The sequence below is a fragment of the Acartia tonsa genome, chromosome 13, assembly GCF_053477335.1.
Source record: "Acartia tonsa isolate MP-2025a chromosome 13, ASM5347733v1, whole genome shotgun sequence".
NCBI classification, from domain to species: Eukaryota; Metazoa; Arthropoda; class Copepoda; order Calanoida; family Acartiidae; genus Acartia; species Acartia tonsa.
Window position 1 is genome coordinate 38,632,227 of NC_137272.1, and position 14,078 is coordinate 38,646,304.

General features: G+C 30.7%; 1 protein-coding gene across 1 annotated transcript; it reads left to right on the forward strand.

Moving 5' to 3' along the window:
- Positions 1 to 4,563: 4,563 nt before the first annotated feature.
- On the forward strand, positions 4,564 to 10,046 carry LOC145304448 (myosin regulatory light chain 2-like). The gene is made up of 10 exons (XM_080146327.1): positions 4,564 to 5,185; positions 5,690 to 5,752; positions 6,364 to 6,402; positions 6,779 to 6,827; positions 7,040 to 7,090; positions 7,623 to 7,676; positions 7,927 to 7,999; positions 8,603 to 8,682; positions 9,246 to 9,319; positions 9,626 to 10,046. The coding sequence occupies exons 1-9, from the start codon at positions 5,183 to 5,185 to the stop codon at positions 9,311 to 9,313; spliced, it is 480 nt and encodes a 159-aa protein (XP_080002453.1). The 5' UTR covers positions 4,564 to 5,182; the 3' UTR covers positions 9,314 to 9,319; positions 9,626 to 10,046.
- Positions 10,047 to 14,078: the final 4,032 nt, after the last annotated feature.

The following is a 14,078-nucleotide window of genomic DNA, read 5'->3' on the forward strand; positions in this document are numbered from 1 at the left end:
GATTTCCACTAAAAGTATTGTACTGGAAATATAATTTTAACCTTTACTACATCTAATTGCTTAGAAGCTACGCTCCTAGAAATATCCGATTTTAAGATTTGAACAAGTTTTTCTATCATAACTATAACTTAGATGAAAGGAAAGTTAGAATATAACAGACAGGGTGGGAGGGGACAATGGGCAGTTTATTACAATATTCCCCAAAGTAACATAATCTTCTTTTCCTTGACACAACAACTTTGGGGACTTTTATTGAATTTTAATTGTTAGGTTCGTTAATTTGAGTGTCCCAACGGTTCAACCACTAACTGCAATCTACAAAAGGGGTAATTTTGTGATTTTCATCAATTTATAGGCCTTTGTTTTATCCTTTTGAATCCCTGAAATTTTATATTATTCATTCACTTCCGCACACAAATCAGAATATAAAATTAAAACAGCATTTTAATACATAAAGGTCAAACTACCTCCTTCTGACTCTATTATTAATCGCTAATTTTATTACTCATTTAGCCCTATGAATTTTTAGTAATGGAGCTACTCTATAATTCACTTGGACTGTCCATCAGTCAGTTAGTCCGTAATGGTAAGGGGAAATGATATTTTCTCGGCTATTCAGGATAGTCAACTGATTTTTTTTGTGAAGAATCTAAATATAAATGAGCTTCCAGCATGTAATTTACTGGTCGGTCTGTCAATCATGCTACATTTCATTATTCATTTAAACATCTGTTCTTTATATCATCTTGTCCGGATTTCTATCCATGATTTTCTTGCGGAAAGCACTTAATTCACATATCTTCCCCTTTAAAAATTTCTGCGAATTTCTACATATTAAACCTTCCATTTTTAATGTATCTCTGGTTTCCTCTTTTCCCTTCTTTTCTTTTTATCTACCTATTTCTTCCTGACTCTATATCTCTATTTATTTTTATTTTCCTTCTTCTCTAGATTTTTCTCATTATAACTTTTTTTCTCTACTTTTTATCTATCTATTTTTTACCCTTTTTTGTCATTCTTCATCTCTCTGACTCACTCAATTTCTCTCACTCTTGTCTTAATAGACTTCAAATCTATTATGGTTAGGTTTATTATGGGTCAGACGAGTCCCGTGTTATAAATTAGGACTTGAATCCGATATCTACAATATAACGCTATTTTAAAAATATATTATAACAATTTAAATCATAAATTACCCAAAGTTTTTTAAGCCAATGAATAAGAAAAACTGATCATAAAATTATTGTTCCATTATTACCTTTCTCCGTTGTGGTTCATAAGTCGTCCAATTTTATTTGAAACAAGGATGACAACATCCATAAGTAGCGAAAAACAAAAAATCGTGGATGGGAATACGTACAAGTAGATTTAAAGTGTATTTATAAAAATCAAGAATAGATTTATTGGAGAAAATAAACACGAACCCTTGTTTTATTTGTATGATGACGGCGGTCAAATTAATATGCACATAACAATAATACTAAAATCCCGAAAAAGTTTGAAAATTGGACCAAAAACACCAAAGATATGGGGAAATATGTAAAACATAAAAAATAGCTAAAACCTGCTAAAAGGCAGTCTGACCACTATGGTTGTTTTCTAAAAACGACAGAAAATTTAATCTTTATATCCTAAACTTAAAAATTTGGAAAAACGGAACATATACACCAGAGATAAGGAAATATACGAGAAAAATTTAAAAATAGCTAAAAACCTGCAAGAAGGCAGTCTGACCGTCATGATTGTTTTTCTTTAAACGACGGGAAATTTAATTTAGATATCTATTGACAATAGGACCATAAACACCAAAGAAGCCTAAAACCTCCTAAAAAGAGGCCGACCGCCATTGATGTTTTATAGTTAATCGTGCACCCTAATGTTGGGAATGTTGTTAAGAAGTTTCACCATTTAATCTTTAATAGAAGCTGAGTAAATCCCGTTTCCCCAAGGAGTTACGGACTGACGGACGGACAAAGTGAATTATAGAGTAGCTTCGCTACTAATAATACTTGAAATTGAATATTTGTCTACCCTTAAATTATTTTTTTGTATTATTCTCCCTTTCTTTTTTCCTCTCTTAAAATAATTTTGAGGTATCAGCAAAATTTAGAGGATTTAATAATGAGTCACTTTCTAAATTCTTAAGCTTACGCAAAACCATTTGAGAGTAAATTTATGATAAGTTAAGCTTGTATTCACATTACTTTTTTTAATAAACTCTATTTTGGCAAAAGATTCTAAAGTTTTGTTTCATGTACTTTACAAAGTCAAATTAGATAGATTTGTGGCAATTTCCGAAATTTTAATTTTACAAACTAAATAAAACTAGGCAAATATGTGTTTATCTGCAACATGGGTATTGGATGTAATATTGAGATTAAGTAAATAAGCACAAAAACACATACTTTTTCAATATTTGCAAAACTGCGTGTTTACATTAGTAAATATGACCCTGCAAAGTTTTACGATGTACATGTTTTCCTATTAAAGTGTTGTTTTTACAAGCCTTAATTTGTGAAAATCTAATTAGCACTAAAAGCTTGCAAATATAACAGTGTGTGTGTACAAAGTTTGCAAAGCTTTAGGGCATTGCCTGTCTCTTTCAAATCAAATATTACACAAAATTATTTGAACTTTAAAGGATTGCTGAGTGAACTTATTACAAATTGATATTTATGATATAGATATTCTCTGTTTAAATATCTAGCATGGAGTATTCAATTATATAATTTCTTTCATACATTTACATTTACGCTGATAAACCATAAAATAAATTCAATTTGTTTTTCAATTGTTTCTAAAGAAATAGAACACCAACTTAAATTGAAATGGTGAGAAGACCAAAACAAAAAGATTGAATTCTATTTGTGCTAAATTTAATTTAAACTGGAGAAGAGAATAAACAAATCACTTTTTACAAGTCTTGTAAAATCAAATATTCAACATTTAATTTGAAAATATATCCTAACATTTGTCTGCACTATCCAAAAGTGCAGCTACTATATAAATAATAAAATATTTTGGCCTATCTCTTTTTAATCATTGAAGATGAAAAAAAGTTTTCCCATAGGAAAAGTAAACAGAAAAGCTTTTACTATTCTGCAAGTATTTGATTAACTGCTTGAAACTTATAAACTTGGTTCTTCAAAACTTTAAGACAAAAAAGTTAATGTTTGTCTTGAACTTGTAATGCTTGGGTTTGTTCATTTCCCAAGTGCATTCTGTAATGAGAAGCTATTTCCTGAGTAACATGGCAATAACTTTCACTTTTATCATCATGTAAAACATACAAAGAAACAGAATTGATTATAAGTCATGGGAGTGATAATAAATAGTTCAAGAGTTACATCCTATGTCCTATTTATTTGAACCAGTAAATAATAAAACTGAGTCGACTATTTGTTAAGTGATGGGTTCAATTTTAGAATTAATAACTCTAAGAAAAAAAAATATGTGTCACAATAAACATAATATACAGGCTTTAATGCTATGCAAGACTAAGTTCATCAACTTAATATTTGCATCCTTGCTTCTTTTTTTAATCAAGTTGAAGTTATTCCATTGGTTGCTCAGCTTAATTATCTAATCTAAAGCTCTATTTGTATAAACTTTGAACTTGATTTTGGCAAAGATTGTAGCAATGCATATTTGATTACTGCAGTGCTTTACTGGCACACAAGTGTTGCAACATGAGGCTTCATATTTGTATTATACTTAGTTAAATTATACATATGTTTTGACTTCAATGTGTAGTTACTTGTGATATTGAAAAATTAAAATAAGCATTTTTCAAAGCTGCACATAAAAACATAATTTTTATAATTGAAATGAATTTATAAATGATTTAATGTTTTGGTTAAGAACAACACATATAGATTATTTATACAAGTTGATTAATTGTTCAAAAACAACATAATATATAACACTATATGTTTAAGTCAAATAAAATATCAGATTATTGTTTGGTGCGTTGTTATACATATCATAGCAACAGTTTAATTCACACTAGCTTTCTTTCATTATTACATTTTAAAAACTGAAGTTACATGTTTACTTCCATACACCTTTTTATCTAGTTAGGGCACTAAAAAATTGATTTGCAGCCTCTTAAGAAACTTTCCTAATTTAAATCATTAAGGTTCTATTGCCAAGAGTGTATAGATTTCAATAATGTACAATTGAATGCAAAAAAACAGTTGTTCCCCTATTTTATGTTATATCATACGATATACATTTGGTTATACATACTCAATTTTAATATATAAAGAACAAGGTGTATTTTTGTCACAAAAGCTGCGTATTTAATTCTGTAATTGAATTATGAAAAATCCAATAAAACTGTGTTTATGCCAGTTGTTAGATTTAATTTAAGTATAAATGCTTTGCCAATTACATATCGAATAATCAAATTGATATAAGAAACACCCACATTTTGTCAAAATATAGCTACTGTACTTTTGCTAGTTATAGAAATGGCAGCACCCTCACAAATTTTAAAAGACCTAGATAAACAATCACTATAGAATAAGCGTTAATGAGTTGACTCATTTTGAATCATATTAACTTCCATCTTATTAGTCACCTTTATAACAAGGACGAGAAATTTATAAAAAGTAATAAAAAGTTTTTATATAAATATTAAAATTTAATTAATTATATAAAAGTAATTCGCTTACAACATTTTGTGTCGTCTTACCAATGAGCATTGAAAAGAAATTGAATGGTAAAATTGTATCCCGTTATAAAATGTGTTAATTTAATATTCATATAAAAACTAACTAGTTCGTATGTAGCACGAAAGGCAAAAGATAGCCTAAAACCATGCCAAGACTTTAATCTAAAAATCTAAAATCATTCCGGGGCCTATATTTAGCTCTCCTAAAAGGGAGAACTTAATCAGTTTAGTAGTTATTGAAATCTTAAGCTACATACAAAAACATTGCTGATTTAAATAACATGATTTATTATACATACATACAATTTGATGAACTGACTATGCTTTTATAAAAGTCTTGCATAAAAAAAAAGTGCTGATTAAGCATAATTATTGGCTCCTAGGCTGACCCAGGGGATAGATAGCCAGGGCCAAGTGATACTAGCTGGCTACTGTGACCGCCAGGCTAGAGTTAGTACTCTCCTATACATTTCAAGGGATAGAACTCATTACACACACACTAGCATCATGGTAATATATTTTACTATAATAAAGAAAATTATTACTAAGGCTTATTTATGACTATATATATAATTAAATCATAAGTGAATATAATAATCTGTTCTATCATCAATAAGCACTTATTTTATAGAAATTAAGAAATAAAGAGAAAATAACAGAAAATAAGGAGTGATAAAATAGAAGAATTAAAAAAGTTCATAGAATATAAAAATAATCTATAGAACAAATATGTCTACTGTAATTGATAAAAAAACATAGATGACTACATCTATACGTATAGAAGAAAGAATGCAAATAATAAAATTTATGACGAAAGAAAGATAAAAGGATATGCTTTTTTAATTTTGAAACTATTGCCAAAAATGTTAAAACTCATAACAAAAGAAACAAAGAATTATAAAAATCAAGAATTAAGCTACTTAATTGTCCGTTTATCTATATACACAAAAATATAATGAAACGACGAAAAATTTTGCTTATGTACATATAATGATATTTGTATGATGATTTTAGGGAAAGAAGGCCAAGAGATCCGGTTCCAACATTTTCACTCTGTTCAGCCAGAAACAGATCCAGGTACAGATAGATAGATAGATAGATCCAGGTACAGAAAGATCCAGGTACAGATAGATAGATAGATAGATCCAAATCTAACATTTTCTGTTCAGCCAGAAACAGATCCAGGTAAAGATAGATAGATAGATCTATGTACATCTAGATAGATAGATCCAAATCTAACATTTTCTGTTCTGCCAGAAACAGATCCAGGTACAGATTGCAAATCCCTTTAAACATTAATCGATCCCAGGAACATTTTAAAGTTTAGAAGTTCCTAATGTGATTCAGCGATGGTGAAGGTCTAATAAAGTGTTTATTCCATCAAAAGTAGCAGGATGTATGTGTGTATTGAAAGATCTTGATAATCACATGAAAGATTCTAATGAACCTTTTAGAATTAGTATTTTACTATTGATGTCAAGTTTATGGGCAAACTGCCAAATATTGAAAACTAATCAATTTTAATTATGATTTGACTTTCTTTTTTTAACATTCCTAGTATAACGTAGTCTAAAATTAGGAAAAATTAGTTACAGAACTTCCAGATATATGCAAAATAATAAAAATAATTTACAGCATTTTGAACTTAACAAAGCTTTTGACTGTTGTTAACAAATTTTATGTTATAGGAATTCAAAGAGGCCTTTGGTATCATCGATTCTGACAAGGTAATCTGTTTATTTGATTTCTAAATAAATCCAATTTTGAAATCTTTTTTAATCTTGTTTATTTAAACTATTGGCCTTTAACCTCAAAATGCCTTGTTGAGAACAGAAAAACCTCTGTTTTAAAAACCAAAGTGGAAATAAGGAAGTTTGAGATAAGTTTTTTTTTATAAATTTAGGTTAGGTTAGATACCTGGCAGCCCCGCATGGTTAGGAAAAGCAAATATAGGCCCCGCAGGATTAGGAACTACACAGGGCTTAGGCATAGAAAAAAACTAACCGTTTATTATGTTATTCATCAATAATGGAAACATATATTAATTTATCGTCCATTGTCTTGGCTTATCCCTATATATCCCTGAAATTTTTTATATTTCAGGATGGTGTTGTGAGCGCTAACGACCTGAAGCAGGCATTCAACCAGATTGGTAAGATTCAATTTCTCTTTTAAAATAAGTTTTCCAAGCAGCTGAAATGTTCCTTTAGTCCACGTTTAAAGGTTTTATAGGGGCCGGGTTATAACTATTTCTAAAGTAGTCACCCTTTTGTCTTAAAACGCATTTGAAAAGATTAAACATTAATTTGTTAAACATCAAAATTTCATATTTTTAAAACCTTGTGATTTTTATTTTATATTCAGGCAGACCTGTTACCGACAGTGAAGTCGCTGGTATGCTTGGAGAGGCTCCTGGTAAGTAGATAGATAGATTGATGAATATATAGATAGTTCATCACTGCATGTAGGAGTAGGACCTAAATACTAGGGGACCTTAGGATTTTGACATTTTGAAGTTCAAAAACCTGTCTAAGAAATATCAAAGTTTAATGTATATACGACTTCATAATCACCATGAGATTTTAATTTGTCCGGGTAAATGACTCTTTAATTTAACTTAAAAAATTCGAATATTCTAAAATTTTAATTAGTGTCTAAACACAATTTTAAAAAGATAGCACTTTATATTTAGGACAGCAGAGTGAAATTTTAATGTTCTTTAATATTTGCTGGATTAGAAATGGTTCGAAGCTATGATAAAAAATCATGTATTATAAACAATTTTCCACAAATAACAAAATGAAAATTATTAAATTCGTACCCGTTTTTTTACTCGGAATTTTGGGCCCTTTTAGGAAAAACAAAACTGGAATGATTCTCAGAATGTTTCTGTTTATGATACGATGCGATAGATAATTATACCTTTATAAGAATTGAATATTTTTAGGACCTATTAACTTCACACAGATGGTCACCATGTTTGCTGAGAAAATGGCTGGAGGTAATTTTATGCATTTTCAACATTGTTTTTAAGGTGTAACAAAAAAATTATGCTCGATCTTGCATAGACATTCTTCCTTTTTTGAGGGGGGAAGGGGTTGTAAATACCCTTCCCCGTAGAAGTCTTTGCACTCTGTTAAATGTTAAATTCACATAAATTACATCACTTCTGAGTTTTTGCCTATTTAGTACACTTTTACAAGGAGAAAATTTGCAATAATTTTGCATTTTAAATTGTATATCTTTTTTAGCTGCTGATGACGACAAGGTTATCCTGAGAGCATTTTCAGCATTTGAAATTGATGGCAAAATTGACGCTGAAATGTAAGTAGCATTTTATAAGTATCCAATATGCAATCATTGTTTTGAGTAGTGGATCCAATTTGTCCATACGTCCATTTTAAGCGGTTTATAGGAAACCTGAGCTGGATCTTTAAATTGTTTAGTGGTGCGCTGAATCGGGGCGATCCAGTTCGGCGCACCTAGATATTATTAGATTTCAATCTTTAAATCAAAATGGAATGGGCGAATCAGTGCGCCCAGTGGCGCGGTACTGGCGCGACAATGGCACTCAGCGAGTGACAATGCCGCGCCAAACCGGGGTGAACTGGATTGCCCAGATTCAGCGCACCACTAAACGATTTAAAGATCCAGCTCTGATCTGATTGGATACTATTTGAGATAGATGCTATTAAAGATAGAAAGCTGAAATTTCTTCATAGTTCTAATTAAAATTATTATTAAAACTAGGGACTTTCACTAAAACCTATTTTGGAATTCTTTGGTCCTTACAACTACAAGTTACTATACATGTGGTGCGTTTCTATCATTTACTTGGTTAGTCTCTAATTTCATTGATTTTACTTTCTAAGTATTAAGAAGATTTCCTTTTTTCAAACTGAAATATTAATTTTATACAATTTGCAGGTTCCGTCACTCTCTGATGACCTGGGGCGAGAACTTCACCGCCCAAGAGGTTGATGATGCCTTTGCTGAATTCTCCGTGGGTAAGTGACTTGACGCGCACACATACACACACATTAGTTGATTAATTTGGATCATGGGAAGAAAACGAAGTAGCGGGTTTCGTCGTATTTTCACTGTAGCTTTTGATGGGTTATTTTAGGTTAGGTAAATGTTAATGATTGTCCCGCAGGGTTAGGAAATTAGCCCTGCAAGGTTAGAGCCCCTCACTGAGGCTAGAAATAGGACAAAAACTACTGCGAAAATACGGCAAAACCCGCTACTTCGTTTTCTTTCCATGATGCATTAATTTTGAATTGTTTTATTACATCCATTGGTTTACATTATATGGACATAAAACTTATGCTTTCCTGTGCATTGAAAATTAAATAAGTCGTCTTTTGAAGACCAATTCTAAAACCAAAATCACAACTTTAAAAGTTGATGCTATAATTACTCAAAAGTTAGACAATTTTCCTTTAATTTTTTTTTCGTTTCATCAGTATAAATCCATATTATTTATCAGAAAAACAATTTTTGAAAATACATTTTGCAAATTTAAATAGAAATATTTATTAATGTTAATTAAATGTTTATATATTTGTAGATGGAGGTTCCATCGATGCCGCTCACTTGAAAAGCCTAATGGTTGCCAAGAAGGAGGGTGAAGAGTAAATATAGGTATGCAATCTTTTTCTAGTGTGGCTTCGATCGAAACCAGTTTATATCCGCTGGATTATATCCGGTTCTCAGTCATCCTGAAAAATCGAGTATCAAATTATATTACAATTACAAGTTTTAATTTTTTCTTTTAATATCCCAGTTTTTTTTATCTATCTTTCCACCTTTCATTCTTTTTTTCTATCTATCTTTTCATCTGTCTATTTATCTTTTACTTTCTACCTATGTAGTGATATAAATATTTTTTTGTTATGTTCAATTCTTAATCTGATTATACAATTTTCTACAAAACCTTTTTTTCTTCAGAGTACTCCAGAAATGTAATAAACCTTCTTGCCTTCCAAACCAACAATATCGTATTCAACACACACACAAACCATTATGACAGACAAACAGACCAAACATTAAAAACTTATGCGACAGACAAATTAAAAAAACAAACCTACAAACTAAAACACAACTTTTTACAAAGATACAATGACTCTAAAGACCTAAAATTCTATTAATTTTATTTTGGAAAAACACAGCTTTTTGTGCGCTTTTTGCTGTTGATTTCAACATCTTAAATTAAGATTAAAGATGTAAAACAAATGACTTGAAGCTTTAGGAATAAACTATGGGGTTTTTATCATTTTTGTGAACTTTTTTACGTTATACTGTTTATAAATTTTAATTATGTGATGTTTTAAAACTCCGGTTTTTTCTTTAAATAAATGATTTGACAGATTTTTGTGTTTGTTTTAGTTAATTTGTTATTTGTATACAAAACAAGGATGAAAACATCCATAATTAGCGAAGAAAAAATGGAGACAAAATGAGTTGAACTGCAGATGTTAAGTAGTCATAAATCAAGAATAAATTTAGAGATAGCGTGTCATCAAAAAAATGACGTCATACAATAAAATTGACCTATGAGAGGCCAGTATTCACTGTAATTGACCAATGGTAAAATTTATACTGGTCTCTCATTGGTCAATTTTATCGTATGACATCATTTTTTGGAGGCACTTTACTGGGAAAAATCACTAAAACTTTTATATGCGCTTTAAATTCATGCATCGGCCAATCCTCGGACTTAAAAAGCAACAAGAATGATAATATCAATATAGCTTTTCAATTTATTACTTTGTGGTAATTATTATAATTTTATGTCCAAGGTATTGAGAAACTACATCCCTGTTCATAGCATAATGCTTGAGTGGCTTCGCTCTAAATCTAGAGTTTCAATTCAGTCTTGAAATAAAATGGACGTACTGATCTTTTTGGGTTAACGTTATAAAGTAGCTCATCTACATAAATCATCAGAAATCTCAAAAATAAAGTTTAACTGGGAACATAAAGAAGTTCAAGCTTTTTTTATTGGGTGGTAGGGGGTTAATCACTCATTAACCCTCCCCCTTTGACGTTCCTGTATGAACAGACAATTCTTTTATGTTAAAAAATAACTTAACATAGGAAAAACAACTGTTCAGACGTACAGACCTAGCTAAAGAAAATCTTTGATCTAAAATTGCAAAATTTACATAAAATTTAACACATAACTCTTAATTGTTAATTGTCTTGGATATATTTAAATTTCTCTACATTTTTGTGGGGAGTAGGGATAAATATTCTTATAAGCAATAAAAAGAACAGGACAATATAACAAAACATTTAAAATGGCCAGCATACTAAAATATCCTTATTATGTAAAAAAAAACGATGTAAATACATCAAAATAATTATATAACACTTCACCAGTAACATGTAAAGGGGAAAGCTAGAAGGAGTGGGAAATAGATGGCCTAAAATCACCCCCAGACATTCATAGAGCTTCCCTGAAAAGCATCATCCGTAGGACCAACCATTACCAAGAACTTAAGCTACAGACATAAAACCTTACTACTTTAAATAATAGGATAGGATAGATGTCAAAACCGACTCCGGGGTCCAGATATTATCTGCAGATTCTGATCCTCCAGGTATTTAGCAAACTTTAAAAGGCTCCCGTGACTTTTAATTGTACCTCAAATTTTGAAATCCGCTAACATTTTCAATTTGTCCGCTGGTAATGACGGCCAGCAGCGGCTGCATGCTAACGCCATAAATTTAACAGAATAAGGGATAAGATATGTGTATAAAATGATTTTTTTGCAGGTTAACATATTTATGCATAAATTTTGCGAATAACTCTTTATTGTTAATTGCCTTGGATATATTTTAATTTCTCTACATGTTCGTGGGAAAAGGAATAAGTATTTTAATAAATATAAAGACAAGGATTAGATCAAACAAGTAAAAACACAATGAACAGTAACCAATTAATATCCTCTGGATAAGAAATTTTGAACCGATGGGTCCTTTCTTTGTGGGATTTTACTTGCCATTACTTTCAATTGCTTTAGAACTGTGATTTTGTAATCGTTTCAAAGTGTTTTTCTGTATAATGTTTCTTTTCCCAAAAGTCTGTAGATTTAAAATATATAATGGGTTCATTTCTCAATTTATGCAAAATGCTTTCAGACATAGGGATATGGGACCTGCAGAAAAATGATTTTTGCTCCATATTTTTAAAAAGATAAATACTGGAAAAGAAATATTGTTTTAAATCAACGAAGAAAGTAAACATTATAACATTTCAAATTAAAGTGGACAACAAATCTTTTTATATCAAAAAATCTTTCTGATGCTCATTTGAAGTTAGGTTAGCATAGACGTCCAAGGGGGGGGGGTAATGGGGCGATTACCCCCCCAACCGAATTTGGGGGTGCCGTAGGCACCCCCAACATTTTTTTCATTTTACCCCCCCATTTAAAATTTGCCGTAGGCACCCCTAACCATTTAGGAGGGGGTAATTACCACCCCAAAACAATTTTCGGGGGGTAAATACCCCCCCAAAAAAATTTGCGGCGCGCTTCGCGCGCCATTTTACCCTCCCAAAAGCGAATTACCCCCCCTTAAAAAAATTTACACCCCCCCCAAAAAAAAGTTTGAACGTCTATGTAGGTTAGGTTGAGTAAGGAAAGTCTCGTTGGGTCGTTTATTAAAATTCAATAAAAGTGATCATTGATATTAGGCCAAATCCTGTAATTTTCCCTTGTCTAGCCTTGGAGTTAAGGTTTCCTAAGTTTTACATATCATTTTATATCTATGAAAGGTTTATGAAAGTGAAACCCTAACTCCTATACTAGCCAAAAGAATTTATCAAGTGTTTATTCTCAAATGTTACATTTGGTATTGTATGAAAGTGGCCATCACTGACAAATTATCAACATAACGTTAATTCAATATCATTATGACCTTAGTCTTATGTTAATATTATAATTATAATTATGTTGATTTAATAACTTCTTGAAAGTATGGAAGTTTACCCAATTCAGCGTAGACTTTCAGGGAAGAAGGGGGCCATTGGGCTATTTATTGTACTAGTCCCCAAAGTATTATAATGATGCTTTCTTATTCGTTGGCTTAAACAACCTTGGGGACTTTTATTGAATTTTGATTGGTTAGTTCATTTAGTTTGGTGTCCAAACGTTTTAACCAATAATTGTAATCTACAGAAGGGGTAATATTGTGTATCATCTTTGGGGATGTATATCAATTTATCGGCCATTGTCTTATCCCTTTAGACTCTAGTACAAACACATTAAAATAAATTCTACTACTTTTATGCAAATATATATTTGGAAATGGATATAAGAAGACTGGATCCTGAATTATTTAATTGGACCAATAGGAATATACTATATAAAACAACAATCTGATCACATTGTTGGTTAGAAAAAGAACACATTTTTGTATTGTATGACAGTTTTTTTTCATTTTATCCATATATCAAGTCAGGTCAGCTAGAAATAGTCAAGTTTCTTGGAGAAATTATAATGTCTTCAAATTTTTGACGCTCGTATATTTAGATTCAATTCTATGTATATGGCTACAAATAAAAACAAGCTGGAAATTCCCTTTTAAGGTGGGTGGATTATTGTATCTGATTGGACATCTGAGGTTATTATACTATTAATTTAGTATACTTATTTCTTTAAAACAAGCCAAAAATCGTCCTAAACCTGAAAACAAATGCAAAAAAGGTTAGAAATTATATTTACATTCTTAAAATAAACGAAAATACAAAAAATGGAACAAAAAATACATCCCAAACAGAAAATAAAAAAGAATAACTGGCAAAGTGTTTCTTACAGTTTTCAAAATCTCCATACACCACAACAATTAAAAAAACGACAGACAGACTGACAAAAAGATTTATTGAGTGGATGCACATATTCTCAACAAAAAAAAAATTAAACATCGTTGTCTAATCTTATTAGATTAACTTTCTTCTAATGAAATTCATACAAGCGAAAAAACCTCAATTAAAATAAGCCGCACTCCACAAAATAAAGGAAAAGTTTGTGTGCCCAGGGAAGGAGGGTACAGTGGGTTGTTTAGTACACCAGTCCCCCAAGTTTTATAATAACGTTATCTTATTCGTTGGTTTAAAATCTTTGGGAACTTAAATGAATTTTTATTGAATTAAAAGTACAAACGTTGCAACCACTAATTATAATCTACAGAAGGGCTAATTTTGTGTGTCATCATTAGGGCTGTACAACAATTTATCACCATTATCTTATCCCTGTCGGTTTCATTGAATTAAGTGTACAAACGTTGCAACCACTAACTTTATTCTACAAATGGGGTAATTTTGTGTATCATTATTTGGGGTGTAGAATAATTTATCATCCATTGTCTTATCCCTTTAGATCCCTGACGCGCGCCAAGG

Excerpts from the sequence above, each read along its gene's own strand:
- LOC145304448 (XM_080146327.1), top strand. Across the intron at positions 7,677-7,926 it reads TGCTGAGAAAATGGCTGGAG|CTGCTGATGACGACAAGGTT; the intron begins GTAATTTTATGC and ends TATCTTTTTTAG. Across the intron at positions 8,683-9,245 it reads CTTTGCTGAATTCTCCGTGG|ATGGAGGTTCCATCGATGCC; the intron begins GTAAGTGACTTG and ends ATATATTTGTAG.